Source organism: Arabidopsis lyrata, assembly GCF_000004255.2.
Source record: "Arabidopsis lyrata subsp. lyrata unplaced genomic scaffold ARALYscaffold_8, whole genome shotgun sequence".
NCBI lineage: Eukaryota > Viridiplantae > Streptophyta > Magnoliopsida > Brassicales > Brassicaceae > Arabidopsis > Arabidopsis lyrata.
Window position 1 is genome coordinate 18870863 of NW_003302548.1, and position 17948 is coordinate 18888810.

At 35.8% G+C, this 17948-nt stretch overlaps 4 protein-coding genes across 6 annotated transcripts; 2 read left to right on the plus strand and 2 right to left on the minus strand.

Annotated features, from left to right (window-relative positions):
• Positions 1–926: 926 nt before the first annotated feature.
• LOC9302377 (RNA demethylase ALKBH5) lies at positions 927–2305 on the plus strand. The gene is made up of 6 exons (XM_021023937.1): positions 927–1190; positions 1276–1361; positions 1445–1755; positions 1852–1923; positions 2003–2045; positions 2138–2305. The coding sequence occupies exons 1-6, from the start codon at positions 962–964 to the stop codon at positions 2159–2161; spliced, it is 765 nt and encodes a 254-aa protein (XP_020879596.1). The 5' UTR covers positions 927–961; the 3' UTR covers positions 2162–2305.
• Positions 2306–5388: 3083 nt separating this feature from the next.
• On the minus strand, positions 5389–7320 carry LOC9302378 (UPF0503 protein At3g09070, chloroplastic). The gene has a single exon (XM_021015629.1). The coding sequence runs from the start codon at positions 7183–7185 to the stop codon at positions 5593–5595; it is 1593 nt and encodes a 530-aa protein (XP_020871288.1). The 5' UTR covers positions 7186–7320; the 3' UTR covers positions 5389–5592.
• A 1202-nt stretch (positions 7321–8522) lies between these two features.
• Positions 8523–12381, plus strand: LOC9302379 (calmodulin-binding receptor-like cytoplasmic kinase 1). 3 transcript variants are annotated; one of them, XM_021016045.1, is made up of 8 exons: positions 8523–8601; positions 9320–9601; positions 10151–10404; positions 10571–10857; positions 10967–11135; positions 11299–11388; positions 11486–11784; positions 11876–12381. In XM_021016045.1, the coding sequence occupies exons 3-8, from the start codon at positions 10155–10157 to the stop codon at positions 12203–12205; spliced, it is 1425 nt and encodes a 474-aa protein (XP_020871704.1). In that variant the 5' UTR covers positions 8523–8601; positions 9320–9601; positions 10151–10154; the 3' UTR covers positions 12206–12381. The 3 variants fall into 3 exon arrangements, with proteins under 3 accessions (XP_020871704.1, XP_020871703.1, XP_002864602.1); XM_021016044.1 differs by having other exon boundaries at positions 8538–8601; positions 9557–9601; XM_002864556.2 differs by having other exon boundaries at positions 8542–9458; positions 9557–9601.
• Positions 12382–12459: 78 nt separating this feature from the next.
• LOC9300679 (serine/threonine-protein kinase HT1) lies at positions 12460–15220 on the minus strand. The gene is made up of 4 exons (XM_021016043.1): positions 15029–15220; positions 13746–14909; positions 13180–13635; positions 12460–12969 (listed from the first exon to the last, which is right to left on the minus strand). Exons 2-4 carry the CDS (start codon positions 14556–14558, stop codon positions 12658–12660), a joined length of 1581 nt encoding a protein of 526 aa, XP_020871702.1. The 5' UTR covers positions 14559–14909; positions 15029–15220; the 3' UTR covers positions 12460–12657.
• Positions 15221–17948: the final 2728 nt, after the last annotated feature.

Genomic DNA, 17948 nt, shown 5'->3' on the forward strand with positions numbered 1-17948 from the left:
CTGGTTTTAGAAAAAAAGTAAAAAAACTGATAAAAGACTTATGCTGTATTTCAAAAAGAAGCTACCGAAAGAACATTTTCACTATATTTTTTCCCTAAACACGACTCGAGTTAAATTTGGCCAAAAAAGAAGAAAAGACTCAACACTCAAGTCAAACAAAACTTATCAAATCCCAATTCTTGTTTTTTTCTAATAATGGACGATCGTTGAATATGCGTCATCAAATTAGGTATCAAAGATGTATAAAACCGGAATCTGTTGGCAGGGAAAAAAAAAACCGGAAAACTTTTGCAAGCTTTTAATTTCGCACAATAGAACTTTAATTGATCACAATTGGTGATAATTAAAGTTGAGATATCCATAAGTTGTTACTTGTTAGGATCTATAATCTTTCAAAACAGTAATCAATAAAACTTAAAAATATATCCTGAAATTTACAGCATCCATAAGAAAGGCATTTAAAACTCAAAAACTAACATTTTCAAGAACAAGAATTTTGCTACACGTAGTTTCAAAGGATTTTGCTATAAAGATAATAGCAATGTTTTTCAACGATTTACGCCGTATCAAGATCACCAAATAACAATAAGTCAAAACAATCTATAATATATTTAACCTTTGTTTTATTCTCTAAAACATATAAGTTCATACAAAAAAAATTTTACACACCTAATCTACTTGTTTGAAAAGGAAAAAAAACCTACTTGTTGACCAAAAAAAAAAAAAACCTACTTGTTAATTTTGTTAAGATTACCTAAAAAGAAGCAGAACTGGATCACTTCCAGGGTAATTATAATACCTGGTTCAGTTAATTACCAAAAATTTAAATACCCGGTTTAATTGAACCAGGAAGTAATAGCTAAGCAGATATAGATAAAGTCAGGTCACTAAAAGCTCTCACTGTTTCCCAACTTTTAGGAAGGAGAGGGATTCGGGTAAGAAAGGTTTTGATGCGAGTTCGATGACTCCCGAGAAGCCGAAGTTGTCTAGAGAGCAGAGAGAGAATCTCAGGCTGATGCATGTGGAGAGAAAGAAAGACTTCATTTGCATTGAGAGAGTTAAGGAAAAGATCGTTAACGTGCTTGATGGACTTGAGTTACACACTGGTGTTTTTAGCGCAAAGGAGCAGAAACGGATTGTAAATGAAGTGTATCAACTTCAAGAGAAGGGACGAAAAGGAGAACTTAAAGGTAGCTTCTTGTTTCGATCTGAAAATGCTCTAATCTTAATTATGACCTATTTCAGTCTGAATCTAATCTTGTTCTCTCTCTGTAGAGCATACATTTAATGCTCCACGGAAGTGGATGAGAGGCAAAGGACGTGTGACTATACAATTTGGCTGTTGTTACAACTACGCTATAGTGAGTAACTCTTTCTCTGCCATGTTAATTTGTTTCATTATAATAAAATGAGTTAAGAGTTTTGCCATCTTGTATGTTGATAGGATAGATCTGGAAACCCACCTGGTATCCTTCAACGTGAAGAAGTGGATCCATTACCTCCTCTATTCAAAGTGATGATTAGAAGGTTGATTAAATGGCATGTACTGCCTCCAACTTGTGTGCCCGATAGTTGCATTGTTAACATATATGATGAAGGTGACTGTATACCTCCTCACATCGATAACCATGACTTTCTCCGTCCGTTCTGCACCATCTCTTTCCTCAGTGAATGTGATATCCTCTTTGGCTCAAACCTGAAAACTGAAGGTCCTGGTGAATTCTCGGGTCCATACTCAACACCGCTTCCTGTCGGGTAACTAAGTTCTTATGAATTCCCAATATCAAAACTTTTCATCACTCCTTGTCAAATAATATGAAACAGTGACATTGATTTTTGGGTATTTTTCAGATCAGTTCTGGTGTTAAATGGAAATGGGGCTGATGTAGCCAAGCACTATGTACCTGCAGTTCCCACAAAAAGGTTATATATTATCAAATTTTCTTATATCAACAAACATCAATTTTCTCATGAGCTGTTTCTTCCTGGTTCTTTCCAACAGGATATCAATCACATTTAGGAAAATGGATGAATCGAAACGCCCGGTTTGGTTCACTCTAGAGCCTGATTTGCAAGGAATCGAGCCACTGCCTATAAAATTTTTTTAATTGATTTGCTTATTTTGATTTATGTTTAGGTTTACAAATCATGTGAGCTTTGATCCACAACCATTGATGTTCCTGCTGTGAATGAGACTGAACGTATCGATGGATACAATTTGAAAAGTTGAGATTGTATGAACGCTTAGATAAAAGATAAGCAAACAAAAAAATCGATAAGGTATTAATAATTTTGTTTTTGTTTTGGTGTGTTTATATGTTTGTTTATTTCAATAGGGTTTAGTTTTTGTATATTTTTTTGGTTCTAACGAATCATATTTGCTAATCATGGGATTATGATTTTTTTTTTCCTTTTGTCCAAAGTCTGTTTTTCTATGATCCTTTCTCGACTGTCTAGCTAATTCCTCAGCAATCTTGAGTCTTATTTATTTTTTAGTTAGAGCTTCTTATATGCCTCTTCATTAATTACTTTCAATTTCAAATGTCCGAAACAAAATTTGCATAAACAATATTACGTTTGGTTTGACCATAAACATTATTATATTCTGATTTTTTTTTTTTAAGAGGCAAAACATATTAAACTCTTATTCTTGTTCGCTAATTAAGTGATTAATATGTTTTCTTTAGTTGGCGAATTATGCGGATAATTCAAGTTATCATCCTTTTTTCGTGTCCAGTTTTGATTATTGGGGGTCTCTTATCGGTACTGATAGATTGAACGAAATCTGACAGGTTTATATTTAAAATGTACTAACATGAATAGAATAAACCGGTCGAACCAAAATATGCCTTTATATATATATCTGAATACACCGGTTAAATCAAAACATGATAGACTAAGTCTAAACCGGTAAAACTGTACTCAACCAGTGTTTTTTTTTCTTATCTCGATAACTCTTTTTCAACCTGAACTTTGTCAAAAGAAAAGTGAAATTAAACTTACTTTTAAATACACAAAAATCGACAAAGATTATCCCCATACAATGTTGGATTCACCTGCAAATTTAGAAGCCATACACGTTATATATACATTTATTCATGTAAACACATCTATAAAGGTTAGTGTTTTCGACAAATTAGTATTTTCTTAAGGAAAAATTTAAAATAAGAATTGTATGATGTCGTACAGTCCAACCGGTTTTTATGACATCATCACCAGCAGCAACTTTAATCAAACCAGAACTAAATTGCATTTGACCAACGTCTGGAGTTTGGTATAGGCTAAAATAAGCTTCTGCTCCTCCTAATTTCATGTTGTCTAGCTCTCTGTTATTAACATGAGCTCCAGCAAACTGTATAAACCACAAATTAATTGAATAATTTACAAATCTTATGTAAATGATGAATTACAGAAGAAATTTAAGAAGAATTATTTACGTGTAATCCCAGTTCATCAACGGTTTGAGGATGTATAATCGAGCCGGTTGAGTTTCTAAGCCTAATCAGATCCTCTTTGGTTATCCTTTTGATTGGTACAGTACCACGTGGACAACCAACTCCTTTGAACTCAAATGCTTTCATCTTGTTGCTACTAAAATCTTTACTTCCGCGAGTCGTCGATATTTGGATCTCATTTGGTTTCATCTAATCCAAAACATCATTATACAGTTTTTGTAAATGGAAAAATAAGATTCATCACACAATATTTAATCATTATATATGTTTAATCTAAAACACTGACTTACGTCAAAATGAAAATCATGGTCTTTCAAAAGAGGATTATCGAACGCAGGTTGCTTATAGAAATCGACACAATCATATACGTCACCATATTCCGTCTGAAAACAAACAAACAAAACATATATGTTATATACATAATTATCATTAGTGTTGAACCGTTGATTATGCATCTAACAATGAAAAAAACATAGATTATATATTCAGATATTCAGCCAGCGTAGGAGTTTAACTTATTACCTTAACAGTTTTAAGGGCAGGTTTATTCAAAAGCTTAAGTTGCATCTCTAATTCCAAATTTTCTTCTTGAGACAATGATCGTCTCGCTATCACACAATTTGTTATCATCAAAACCCCTAGCCCTAGGAGAGTCAATAACCCCGACTTTCTCATTTTATTTTGTCTACAATTTTTCACTTTCGTTCTTTTGTTTAATTTTCTCCACTATGGTAGTGTATATATATACATAAAATGTGTTGGATATTTAGTTTACTATAATAAAGACAATGATCATGTATTCAAGTACTATATGTTAATAGAAGCGATTACTTACCGTTTAGAGTTTTTCTTAGCTAAAATTGATAATGGAAAAAACAATGACTTTAAGTCTTTGATATTGATAATTATATTTGATTGATTTTATTCTATATACTTATGTGTATGTCTATTTTAAATTTTTTTTTGATTATGGAACAAAATTAATGGTAGATTGACACAATCATGTATGTTTCAAAACTGCCATACATTATTATGTATAATATAACTAGTATTAAAATTTATTTTAATTTTATTAGTAGGTAAATGGACATTCATTTAATTAATGAAAAAAAAATACAACAAATTAACTTACAAAATGTATCAATAGAAATATCATATTAATGAATGGATAAAATGAGGTAATTTGCTAGATTTCATTCTTTCTTTTTATGATCTGAAATATCACTCTCATTTGTAAGTTTCCAATTAATGATTTAATCATATTTGCAGTTTTAAGACTTTGATGAAAAGCATTGCTATGCACCTTCACAATCTTTGGCATCGCATAGGATTTACATTGAAACGTCTCCTTTAGGTTGGTGGACGTTGAAGTCAAGACCAAGGGAGGAGAGAGAATTGGCTCATTTGTAATGACCGGCAGGAGTTTCCTTATCCAGGTGATTATACAAATGGTGGAATGATCGATACAGTGGCCTAAAGGGATCGTTGAGTCCGAAGGTGAAGCCGAACAGCCGATGATTACCAAGGAAATGGAGAAGAAGAGGTTTGACAGGCTCACAAACTGTAACTAAATGAGAAATGAGGTCATGACTGAACTTCACGAGAAAGGGTATAATCTTGAATGAAGTGCAAAAGAGTCTCTATAAAAATTTGAGTAATATAGACTGTGTATCGGTGTAAGTATTTCTGTCGAACGTATCCTTTTAGATAATAGCGGAAAGTACAAAATTGATTTATGTTCTACGTTAGCATTGATGTTCTTTCTCTTGGGGTAGCTTTTGTCCTGTATTGTTGGCTTGGTTCATGTTTTGGCATAAACCCTTTGGAATATAACATGATGCGTTATGCTCCCATCACAGTTAACCCCACTATCTTAAGTTTGAAGCTATTGTTTTTTTTTTAAGTCTAGTGGATGTGTATTAATCAGAGCCAACATCTAAAAGAGTTACATCTTTCCACAAAATCACCATTGTATTGAACTCTTAAGAGCGTTAATACACATAAAAAGAAGAAAAAGAAAGATGGGATATGATTTTAGTTCATATATCTATAGAACAATGGGATAATAAGTAACAAACATGGTAATTACAACACAGTTTCAATTCCAGTCCACCATGAACTGACAATCACAGACTAGTTAATTCATCAGCCTAGTTTTACCGGAGTTGCTTGTCGTATGGCTTTTTAATGGCGTCAAGTAGAATCTAACCATACCATTTCTGAGGTTGTCCGGCGAGTAAGTCCCAAGCTTGTCATCACTCTGAAGAAGATGATTCCGTTTGCCTTCAACGCCATGAAACAATCCGTCTTCACACGAGCTTCTTCTTCCGGTCTCAATACCAGTAATAGAGCCATGAAACAGACCATCACAAGAGCTTCTTCCACCTTCAAATCCATTAACAATAGAAGCACCACGTAACATACCATCGCAGGACTTTCTCGCACTAACGCTGTAGCTTCTTAAGAGTTTATCGCTAACATCACCATTGGTTTCCCCTTTAGCCACCCTCCTAAGCTTCAACAGAGACTCAGCTAGAGAACCCTCCATTGCATTTCCTCCAAGTTTCAAACTTTGCTCGGTTTTGATGTCGTTCTTGGCCACATCGGTTTTCCTCTGAATCAATCCCCAAAAGTTCCATCCTTTACCCCATTTCTTCCCACTCTTCTTCAACCCAAAACCATCTTGCTTCTTCACCTCACCAGCAGCAACACAACCAACAACTTTAGAACCTAACTCCAAGCTCTCCGGTTTGTAATTTTTAATTGAATACCAATTCGAATCCCTAAGTTCCCTCTCCGTAACAAGCAACTTCGCTCCATGAAACAAACCAACAGTTTCAGGTGATACCTTAGCATTCGAAATAGCTTTCAATTCATCAACTTCAAGCAATCCATGTCTCGATGATCGATCGAAGCTTCTCCTCCGCCGTGAATCCAAGTAGTAATCCCTCGTTTGAGCTGTCCCACCTGGGTTGTTCTTCTCCTCTTCGTCTTCTTTCTCACCGGTTATCTTCTCCGGCGAGGCTTTAACATCTTCAGTCACAGAGGACAAAGGAATCAGCTTTGGATATGTCTTTCCAATCAAACATCCATCCCATGAAGCTCTAGGCTCCTCGAACGAGATTCGACTTGCGTCGAGAGACAACCTAGGATCCACATCACATGAGCGACGGCCGAGACTGTTCCCGGAATCTGGAACTTTCCCATTCTTCAGATGATGTTTGAGTGAAAATTTCTTAAGTGTTCTGCTAAAAACCGAATCTTTGCCATTGCTCTTCTTGATTTGTTGATTTCTCGATTCCAGATCTATTAACTCCTTCATCGTCTTCTGCTCTCCATCTTCGATTTCTTCTTCAACGAGTCTCTTACCATCATCAAAACCTCTAATTTCTTCTCCGTCTTCTTCTTCTTCATCATCCTCTTTCAAATCCGGTACAATGGGGAATCGAATCGAGCTCTGTAGCAGCTCATCATCACCGTCGTTAGACCTGACATCACACGATCTGCGTCGTGGCTGGTCCAAAGCAGAAGCGGATGCGTCACGAACGGAGTAGGAACGAACACGGCGGAGCTCAGAGGAAGCTGAAACAGAGGAAGAGAGAGCTTCGATGGTGGAGAGACGTTCACGGAGACAGGTGGCACAGAAACCGGTGGTGGGTTTGGAAGTAGGATGACGGTGACAGACGGCGGAGTGACGACGGCGACGACGCTGGTGGGTTTGGTGGGTCATAGCTCTCAGGGTGGTTTAGTTCAGTGAATGGAAGAAGAGAGTGAAGAAGTTGAAGAATCTGTCAGTGACATTTTTAGGATCTCGAGAAGAAGAGTGGCGTTGTCAAACACTAAAGAGAAGAGAAGCCCTTTCCCTTTCCTTAAACCTTTTTCTCTCATTTTATTAATTCTTTATACTTTTTTTTTTTGAATGTCATATTTATATTTATTTCTGTACTTGTTACAGACTTACAGTTAATGAAAATACAGAAATGAGTTAATGAAAATAGAGAGAAAATAATGTTATGTTTTTGTACAAATATCAAAGTAAAAATGGTACAATTGTGTCACATGAGAGTGGCAGAGACCACTGGGCCTGACCTCTGCATTTGTAGTAGGAACGAACATAAACGGCTCTTAATTAGTGAAAATATTAAAATTTAATGGATAGACCTATAAGAAAAATGAAATTGATTAAAAAAATGGTGAAAACACGTGTGCCCATTTGTTTCTTTTACCTTGGGGGGTAATATTTGGCTGCTTCCGTCATTTCTTTGGATTCCCTTCGAATCAAGAAATAGCTTCAATGTCAACTTTTGTTATTCTTTATTTGGTTTGGATATATTATTAGAGTTTTGATTAGTGGATTGATTTCCAAGTAGAGCACTAAGAGTTATTTTAGTGATATAACATCTGACAAACACACTTTACTTTTGATGCAACGTCGTCCTAAACTAAATTTTGAATTAAGTGGGTTTGTTCAAATGTTACATCATTGTTAAGTGTTAACTGAAGTGTGTTATCTCATTCAAAACAATATTTCATTTCTATTTTATAAATAGTTTTCGTAAAACAGAGAAAGCACTCTTTATAGTTTATAATGGTTTTACTAGATTTTTTAATTTATGGCATTTACCTAAAATAAAGGATATACAGTAATTTTATTTTTATCTAAAACGTTTGTGGAATGTGGACAGCAATGGCTGACGAGTGACATTGAGATTCGGAGTTACGACAAGTTCCCAAAGAGTGTTGTGTGTTCTATATTAAAAAAAAAAAAAAAAAACCATAGCAGGTCCCAAAAATACACAGTAGTAATTGTTTTTGTCTCAGTGTGATTGTACCGATTTTGTTTTCTTTCTGGTAAAAAATATTGGAATTTTCCGACGACTTTAGTCCACTAGAAGAAGAAAGTGTAAAAAACGAATGAATGTTTTTGGGTTTAAGATTGCCCAAGACTGTTATTTGGGCCCAAAAGGAAACATAAGCCTTTTAGGAATGGGTCTTTTCTTGTGCACTGTAATAACGAATCCATCGTCATCGTCATCGTCTTCTTTAGTTCTTCTACCGGAAAAAATAAAACAGTGCTGAGAAGAGTACAAATTTCTATGGAATTGCATCGATGAGCCTTGAATTCCATGGAAATCGAGTATTTCAGGTTATTCTTCTTATCATTTCGATTTATTCCGAAATTCATCACGATGACCCAAATTCACTATCTAGTTGTTGTATTTTGTTCGTCTTATCAATTTTGTTCGCGAGTGCTCTACGCAGTTCTATTTTACTTGTCGAGATACCTAAATTTCATCTACGCAATAAATTTGATGGAAAGAATAAAAAAGTACAAAAATTTGAAGTAGATCATGTTCAGAGGTTTCTCTCTATGCTTGAAGTTCATGTTATTGACTTCTAAGCGACTCGATTCCATGAAAACGGCTAATTCCAACTAACTATAGCCTGTGGATTTGTTGGAGCTAGCTTCTTTTGTGGAATTAATGGGCTTGTTCCAACTTCCAAGTTATGTATCCTTTGTAATCTCTTTATATTGGGAGCTCGATGAGATCGACCCTAACCGAGCCTAGATATCGAGATTTGGTTCGGGTCAATCTCATCAATCTCCCAATACTTTACAACATATATACAACTGGACAAAGAACTCAACTTTTTTTCTTTTGTCACAGCAGGTCAGTCTCATTGCTTATGTAGTTTACTTTTTGGTATCTTACTCATGCATTTTTTGTAAAAAGAATTTCAACATATCATTTGAATTGAGAGTTTTTTTTTCTGTCATCTTTTAGATGACTTGTGGCTAAGCATTTTGTACGAAAGACTCATCTTTCATCTTAAACTATATATGTGGACCTTCTTCTTGCCAGCTTTGACGGACCACATTCTACTTGTTGCTGGATCATCTACACAACTTGCAGCTTTGATTTAAATAGAGAACCATCATTGTTCCTGACTAAATAAATATCAGAACCACGATATATTCTCCTTGTCAAGAGAAAATCTTGAGTTTGTCTCCTCTTCTGATTCTCTCTACTGGATTGAATAAAAGAACCCGGTCAATATTTCCTTTTTCAATGTTCATGTATAAAAAAATTTTATTTTAGGTGCAACGTGAAGGCTTCTTCTACATTCAATCCTCTAGCACAGAGGTATTGATTCTGCTTCTCTTATTACTTCTTGAGTTCTAAATGCTTTCTTGATGAGTTTAGGTTTGCATAAAGTTTGATTAAGTTTTAGTTTTGGATTACTTTAGATCTCTGTTACTTAGTCAAGAGAGAGAGATTACATAGGCATGCGATTAGTAATCTTTTCTTGTCTCCATCATCCTTAGACTATAAAGGTTTTTAATATCAATGAGTCGTTTTCTACTCTCGAGTCGACTCTTCTTGTGTGGAAAAGTCAAAACTATACAAAATACTCAGAATAACATCATTTGCTCATTTTCATTGACTATGAAAATAGAATAACAGCAAAACTTGCAAGACCCTGCCAATCAATATCTTTGAATCGGTCTACAACACATTAGAGAACATATATTGTACAGATAATAATGGGTCATTATGCTTATATTATATGCACAAATGTATCTGGCGTTTAACAGAAAGAAAAAGAAACATACATGACTGCAACATACTTTCTTTCTTGGAATTTGGTCATCAGAAGTAATATTCACTTCCTTCCTATAACCATGTCTATAGACATATGCCAATGAGGAGCAAAACCCCAACGCCTCTCCGCTTCTCAAGTGGAAAGCATCAAAAAGCTGATTCTGAGTATAGTTGGAGTGATGTAGGTACTGGGGAGAAGGCGAGGAATGTCTCCGTCCTCGGTGCCATCAGAAGGGCAGCTAAGAAAGTCTTTGCTATTATTTTCTTAGGACAACAAAAGTTCAAGCCCACAGAATGTAGATCTGATCCTGGAGAGAGCAGCACGCTTGACAGAGAATCTACATGTAAGTGTATTGGAGCATGATTGCTTTGAATCTTTTAAGCTCTGGTGATGTATGCCTACCATTAAGACAAACAAACTTGAGGGTCTTTCATGGATGAGATATATTTTTTATGCATCTATGCTCTCTGTATTGCTGTGACAATCTTTTTTATCTTGTATATGTGCAGTATCAGGCTGGACTGGCTATTCATCACCAAGCTCTTTTGGAAGGTCAGCAGAAAGAAAGATTTCAGGTCAATATCGTTTTTCTGGTTCAAGATTTCAAAGTCCTGGGAAAGATTCTTCTTCTAGCAAAAGTTGGCTCCAAGGCCCGGTTATATTTTCTTTTGGGGAGCTTCAAAGGGCAACTGCAAATTTTTCATCGGTTCATCAAATTGGGGAAGGCGGTTTTGGAACTGTTTTTAAGGGAAAGCTTGATGATGGAACTATTGTTGCTATCAAGCGTGCAAGAAAGGTAGTGATTAAAAATCCCTTTCTTGGAAAATATGTGGATAAGAGATTGAAGTAGTTTCTTAAGAATAATTCGGAGAATAAATGATCTATAACTCAAAATTCTATGGCAGAACAACTATGGCAAAAGCTGGTTGCTAGAGTTCAAGAATGAAATATACACATTGTCGAAGATTGAGCATATGAATTTGGTAAAGCTGTATGGATTTCTTGAACATGGAGATGAAAAGGTTATTGTTGTTGAATATGTTGGCAATGGAAACCTACGAGAACATCTAGATGGTAAGTTGCAAGAGGTACTTCCTTCTTATTCTTCCACTTCTATGTGTCTAAAGCTAGACGAAGACAAGTCTAGTCTCTATACTTTAGAGCATAGAGAAAGACTCCAAATGAAATTATCTGAATTTAGAATTCTCAACTATTTTTCTGCTATATCAAAACACAGGTTTAAGGGGTAACCGCCTTGAAATGGCAGAACGTCTTGAGATTGCGATTGATGTATCTCATGCATTAACCTATTTGCACACATATACTGGTACTCTTGTCATATCATCTTCTTTGTTGCCTATCGGTGTTACAGTATAGCTTAGTGTGCCAAGATTTTATGCATTAGGGATCATTTTATAATGCAGATACTCCAATAATACACAGAGACATTAAAGCATCAAATATTCTCATCACGAATAAGCTTAGAGCCAAAGTGGCAGACTTTGGCTTTGCTCGTTTAGTTTCGGAAGATCTCGGGGCTACTCATATATCGACTCAGGTCAAAGGATCTGCAGGCTATGTGGATCCAGATTACCTCAGGACGTTTCAACTAACTGACAAGAGTGACGTTTACTCTTTTGGTGTTTTGCTCATAGAGCTTCTCACTGGAAGACGTCCCATTGAGTTAAAGAGACCACGGAAAGACCGACTCACGGTTAAATGGGCAAGTAACTTTCTCTTTTCCCTGTCACCATAAGCTCGAGATAAATCTTCTCAACTATTAAATCAGGAGAAACTCGTTTCATCTTGCGCAGGCATTGAGGAGACTCAAAGACGATGAAGCTGTTCTCATAATGGACCCGTTTCTCAAGAGAAACCGAGCCGCTATTGAAGTGGCTGAGAAAATGCTGAGACTGGCGAGCGAATGTCTTGCCCCGACGAGAGCTACACGTCCAGCTATGAAAGACATTGCGGAAAAGCTATGGGCTATAAGGAGAGAGATGAAGGAGACGATGATATGTTCCTCTGCCTCTAATTCTTCGTGTTCTTCAACAACACATAGCTTCATTGGTCGTGATTCAGACAGATTTGCATTGCCGAGGATCGAAGACAACGAGAATAGCATTGAGTTACTCTCTCCTTGATGATATCAATTTGTGAAACATGTTGCTGCTTCTCATTTAAAGAAAAATCTTTACTTAGATGAATACAAATATACATGTCACTTAATTTTCTTTTGCTCTTGTATAAATATACAAATAAGTTTTGCTTAGTTTCGGGGAATATTCTTCAAATGAGAAAAGATGGATAGTAGTCTTAACAGTATAGTTTCAACTTTGTGGGATTAAGATGATTAAGCCATCAAAGTCAACAAAAGTATATGTAAAGTAGAAAACGATATTGAATCCCATAAACATCAAATCACAACCATTCTCCAGTTGGCTGGCAGTCATTACACAACAAATCCAGAGAAGATGACATTGACGATGAAAGATCACTAACAACAACAATCCACAAAAAAAAAGGATACAACACAAACACAAAACCCTTCTTTTTGTATTATATATAAATTTACAAAATAGACTCTTCATGTCTCTCAAGCGAATTTAGGCTTAGGCAAGGCTGAGCCACCAAGGCCGCTGCTGCTGCTGCCACCGCCTCCTCCTCCTCCTCCGTGGACTGGTCCAAGCTTCTGGATCCAATGTTTCAGACCTTTCCTTGGGTCCTTACAGATCTTGTGCGAAGACAGATTCAGGTTCCCTTCACGTTCCAGTGAAATCGCAAACTGTTCAAGCACTTTCACTATCTGCCAGAACTCTGGTCTCTTATCCGGTGCAACCGACCAACACTGCTCTATCAGAGCTTTCATGGCTACTGGACAATCTCCCGGGATAGCTGGCCTAATGTTCTGAACCAAAGATCGACATTTTTCATATCTCAAATGCTTGAACCAACTGAACAATAAAGGACCTAAAATGTACTTGTGCTGTAAGGTTTTTGTATGTTAAATTCTAAGCCTTTAACCATAACCACTAGAAAGTTCTTGTGCTGAAAGATGGCATAAATTCCACGGAAGATTACAATCATGAAATAGTCAGGACACACACAGAATATTTACCTTGTGTACGACTGCAAAAGCAGCTTGAATAGGATTCATGTCCTCATACGGGATTGCTCCAGCTACCATTTCCCATAAAACGAGTCCAAAGCTGTAAACATCGGCCTTACGCCCGTGTGGTTTCCGTTTTATCATTTCAGGTGCCATCCACCTATATGTTCCAGGGTCATCAGCCAACATGTCACAGTACTCCTCCTCGCACGCTATGCCAAAGTCAGCAATCTTCAAATGGAAGTCTTCGTCGATCAATACATTTTCTGGCTTAAGATCCCGATGAATTATGTGTCGTGAGTGAATATATTCCATTCCTCTTGCAATATCTAGAGCAAACTCTATAAGCTTTTTCAAAGGAAGAGACCTATTCTCAGGCTTGTGCAGAAAAGATCTTAAAGATCCTTCAGGTAAATACTGCGTGAGGACACAATATACAGGCGGATCTTTATACGCTCCCACAAACTGTTTTTAGCACACATATAAGAGGAGAGAAGTTAACAAAAACGGAAATCATTCCATCTAGACTGACATAACAATTAACCAAGAGAACATGACGAGAGAGGAGAAATCACCTTTATAACATTCGGATGAGTCAATCGAGACAAAAGGGTGACTTCCTTGGTAAACTGTTTCTCTAAACGAGCTCCCAAGCATCCATTATCGTCATCATCAGGTACAGTGATAAGCTTCACGGCAACAGCTTTATCTTCATACTTACCATGGTATAGCCGGCTGTATAACCCATGAGCAAACTTAAGCCCAAAGAACAACTTTGACATATCAACACGGAACTCTTCAGAAGCTTCTACAGCACTCACTCTACGACCAGTATTATCAAAAAGCTTAGACCATCCTGTGTCCTTCTTGCTCTTCACCCTCTCTTGAATTCTCAGAGTGCCAAGATCTCTGATAGGACCGGATGGAGACCGCAAATTAAATGATCTCTTTTCAAAGGAGTTTTTATGAGATAACTTAGGCTTCATTCCCTTTTCCGATTCCACTCTTCTTGGATGTGGCGTAGAAAATCTCTTACGCTCAGATCTTGCTTCCTTAAACACATCAGGAACAGCCATCTGAGGCGAAGGAGAAACAGATCTATGTTTATTAGTTACAGGGTTTGTCTGTATTTCCGAATCAACAACATATACATCAGCTTCCAAACTCGAGGTATCTTCCCTAGTCTGTGAGTTACTCGAAACCAACTTGGGATCCGATGATGATGCCGACGAAGAAGATGATGATCTCTGGGGTATAGTTTTCAATCCAGAAATCTTATCTTGGTTTACCATAAAAGGGAGAGAAGCTAACTTTGATGAATTCAAACGATAAGAAACCGTTTGAGAAAACTTAGTCCTCCTAATCCAAGAAGTAGCCTCTTCATCCATCTCTAAGCTCGAAAAACAAACTCACTTATTAATATAGGCGCTTGAAATGCTAAAAGCCTAAACCTTTTATCAAAGACTAAACAACCAAAACTCTCAGTTTCTCCAAAGTCCCTAAGCAAACCCGTGAATACGAATCAGATGACTTGCTGCAATCTCCAACAATCTCATTTCCACGAAGATACACAATCCCTTCAAAACCATCGAAGCCCCATTTCTCACCTTCAACCATTAATCAACAAAATCTACAAACCAAAAAAAAAAAGAAGAAAACTTTACTACGAATACTAAAAACTCGAAATTTCTCCAAACGTCCCACCAAATCGCCGGAAATCCTGAATTACATGCCTCTTCCTACAAATCAAGAAGCAATACTCAGGAAACCAAATACATAGAAGCTATTGAGAACAATAATGAGGGTAAAAGATCGATCTAATCAACAAAATTAGGAAACTAATTAAGATTTAGCTAACCTGAAACAAACGGAATCACAACAAAAAACTATGAAGCGTCGTGTGTTTAGAGGAGAAGAGAAATCTCCAAGTGAATCGGAAATCAAGAAGATCCGGCGACTTGAAGCCGGAGGAAGAAGGAATCGAATGAGAAAATCGAGAGCTAAACCATAAGACGTTTTTGGATTCTCAAAGACCTTTTTGACAAATCCAGACCTCTTACGCCTTTTTAGATGGATTTTATTTTTCTTTTTTATTTTCACAGATAAATTCTTTTGGAATATTAAGAAAATTACGTTAAAACGACAGCGTATTAGTCTGTCTGTCAGCATCTCTGATATGCTCTAATTATTCCGTCTGATAGAGAAATTCAATTTAATTTTTTTTTTTTAATCAAATATTCAAAATAAAATCTAAAGGCCATAGGCTTGCTTTCGACTTCGGCCCATTAATAATAAATACTGGCCCAAATAACTCTTGTGGTTGACAAGAAGCTTCACTAATCCTATATGAGAAAACAAGCTCTTGTGTTTTTTCACAGAACGTAATTTACACAAACCATTCTAGATCTTATTCTCAACATTGGGGTAGTGGTTAAACAGTTGATACAAAACATTTTAAATTAAGACTGATACCGAAAAAAACAAAAATTAAGACATGCAAGTAGTTTAAATTAAGACATGCAAAATGTGGCCAAAAAAAAGGGTTCTGTGATGGCACTGTTTTACATTATGTATAGGTCGTTTAGCTAAAAATCTACATTTTGTCCATTTTAATTATAAATTTTTTTTTTGTGTAAATGCTACGTGTGTGTGGGTGGAGAAAACAAAATGGCCAAAATAATGATAGGAGAAAAATAAAAGAGAAAGAAAGATTTAAGAGGTGAGTCCAAAAGATTGGTAAAACACAAATGCTTAACAACAACAGAGTCAATTTTTGGGGACACCACACATCACTTTGTCTCCAGACCTATTCATGTCCTACGCCTTTGGACTCACCCTTTCCTCTTATATCCCTCTCATAGTTTCATCGTATCCAACACATATCATTTCATGATTACTAATCTTGTCTTCCTTTTTCTTTTCTTTGTTTAAAGGTGAACTAACCAATAATCAATGTGCATGCATACACATCATATACATGCATTAATATTTTATATCACTAGCTATTTTTCGAATATTTAGTAACTTTGTTGAAAGATTTGTACATAGTTCATATCAGAGGAAGATATACTAAATTATACACAAATGGCCTTTCTGTTTAGCAAATATGTTTTGTATGTACGCTTAATGGTTTAAACTAGCGAAGAGTGGAATCAAATTGGCTGCGACAAAAGGAAAATATTTGATAACATTATATTTCTAAGATAATTTTCAAGAAGTACCAACCTCTGGTCATCATTGTTTCTTCTGAAACACAATACAAAGGTTAGTATAAAAGAATCTATCAAATAATGGGAGTACTGTATGTCACTTGGAAAGCTTAATTAGAATAACTCTTCAATTGCTTCCACTTTTGTTTTAAGTGTATGCATGCATGGGTTATAAGCAAGTACGAGGTATATAAATAATTTTATTCTTAGGTCACACTTGCACAAAATTTAGGGTTAAGAAAGTTTGAGGATGCGTTGACGAACTTAATTATTTCACGGGAACTAGGTTTAATTAGTGAATATCATGCCTATACAAAACAAGAGAGATACAGAAAGGATACACCATTTGATACAATCATCTAACAAGAAATTTTGCATAGGGTTCCAAAATTCATATATCTTTTAAAAACATGATAAGTTTGGAGGAAACTTTAGTAGTAGAATAGTTTCTCTCAATTTTATTCATTAGCCAATAGGCTTATTTATACAAATATCATAACTTGATTAGCAAGTTCTTTACATATATGATAATAGGAAATCTATTTATTTAATAATAAGAATATATTATACAAATGTTAATTTTCCTTTCAAGTCGATCTCGTAATCCCCGAGATCTCCTAACACCCTCCCACAAGCTCATACGTGGTAACATGTATGAGATTGGACAATCATCTTCACGGTCTTCATACCCACTATAGGGTCATCAATGGCGTTTATACCTCGCCATAAGGTCATCAATTCAATGGAGGATACTTTAGTAGTTGTGTGTCTCCATCGATTTTAGATCACAAGTCTTGGTCGCTCTTCAAACTTCTTGTTCATGAAGAAACTTGTGTAGTAGTCATGGTCGAATTCAAATTCGTCACCGCCGGATCAGCATCGTATCCGTCAGAATCATCTTCGTGGCTTCCATCTTTTTCGTAGTTAGACAAAAAACCACATGAAGACCGATTAAAAACCAAACATAACCATATGGTTTTGTTGGTTAACATCTTTACCAAAGTAAATCGTTTGTTTATATCATCTTTTGTAGTGTGTGATATGAACAACGTCTTCTTCTTCAAATAACTAGCAAGTTTTGCTAATTAATAAGAAATCAATCGAGGTCATTAACTGACCCAATTCAACAACGTAATTCACCGACACGATGAACACGTCTCTCTTCTCTTCTTTTTTTTTTTTTTTTTTTTTACAAAAGCAAAGCACACAAATCATCTTCCTCAAAACTGCATTGATTGTCCATGTCACCTTTTGTAGTCGTGGTGAGATCAACAAATCAATAACAAATCTTTGGAATCGATCAGTAACAGAACCATAACCCACATGAATATGATCAAAGCTCTGATACCATAAGTTTGGAGGAAACTTTAGTAGTAGAATAGTTTCTCTCAATTTTATTCATTAGCCAATAGACTTATTTATACAAATATCATAACTTGATTAGCAAGTTCTTTACATATATGATAATAGGAAATCTATTTATTTAATAATAAAAATATATTATACAAATGTTAATTTTCCTTTCAAATCGATCTCGTAATTCCCGAGATCTCCTAACAAAACATTCTT

Bases quoted from the DNA above. Each gene is read 5' to 3' on its own strand.
- LOC9302379 (XM_021016044.1), top strand. From the start codon at position 8,582: ATGGAAATCGAGTATTTCAG. The intron at 11,136-11,298 runs GTAAGTTGCAAG...ATCAAAACACAG, and splicing joins CCTACGAGAACATCTAGATG to GTTTAAGGGGTAACCGCCTT. The intron at 11,785-11,875 runs GCAAGTAACTTT...CATCTTGCGCAG, and splicing joins ACCGACTCACGGTTAAATGG to GCATTGAGGAGACTCAAAGA.
- LOC9300679 (XM_021016043.1), bottom strand. From the start codon at position 14,558: ATGGATGAAGAGGCTACTTCTTGGATTAGGAGGACTAAGTTTTCTCAA. The intron at 13,636-13,745 runs GTGATTTCTCCT...TGCTAAAAACAG, and splicing joins CTCATCCGAATGTTATAAAG to TTTGTGGGAGCGTATAAAGA. The intron at 12,970-13,179 runs GTAAATATTCTG...TCTTTGGTTCAG, and splicing joins CTTTTGCAGTCGTACACAAG to AACATTAGGCCAGCTATCCC.
- LOC9302377 (XM_021023937.1), top strand. From the start codon at position 962: ATGACTCCCGAGAAGCCGAAGTTGTCTAGAGAGCAGAGAGAGAATCTC. The intron at 1,362-1,444 runs GTGAGTAACTCT...GTATGTTGATAG, and splicing joins GTTGTTACAACTACGCTATA to GATAGATCTGGAAACCCACC. The intron at 1,924-2,002 runs GTTATATATTAT...TCTTTCCAACAG, and splicing joins CCTGCAGTTCCCACAAAAAG to GATATCAATCACATTTAGGA.
- LOC9302378 (XM_021015629.1), bottom strand. From the start codon at position 7,185: ATGACCCACCAAACCCACCAGCGTCGTCGCCGTCGTCACTCCGCCGTC.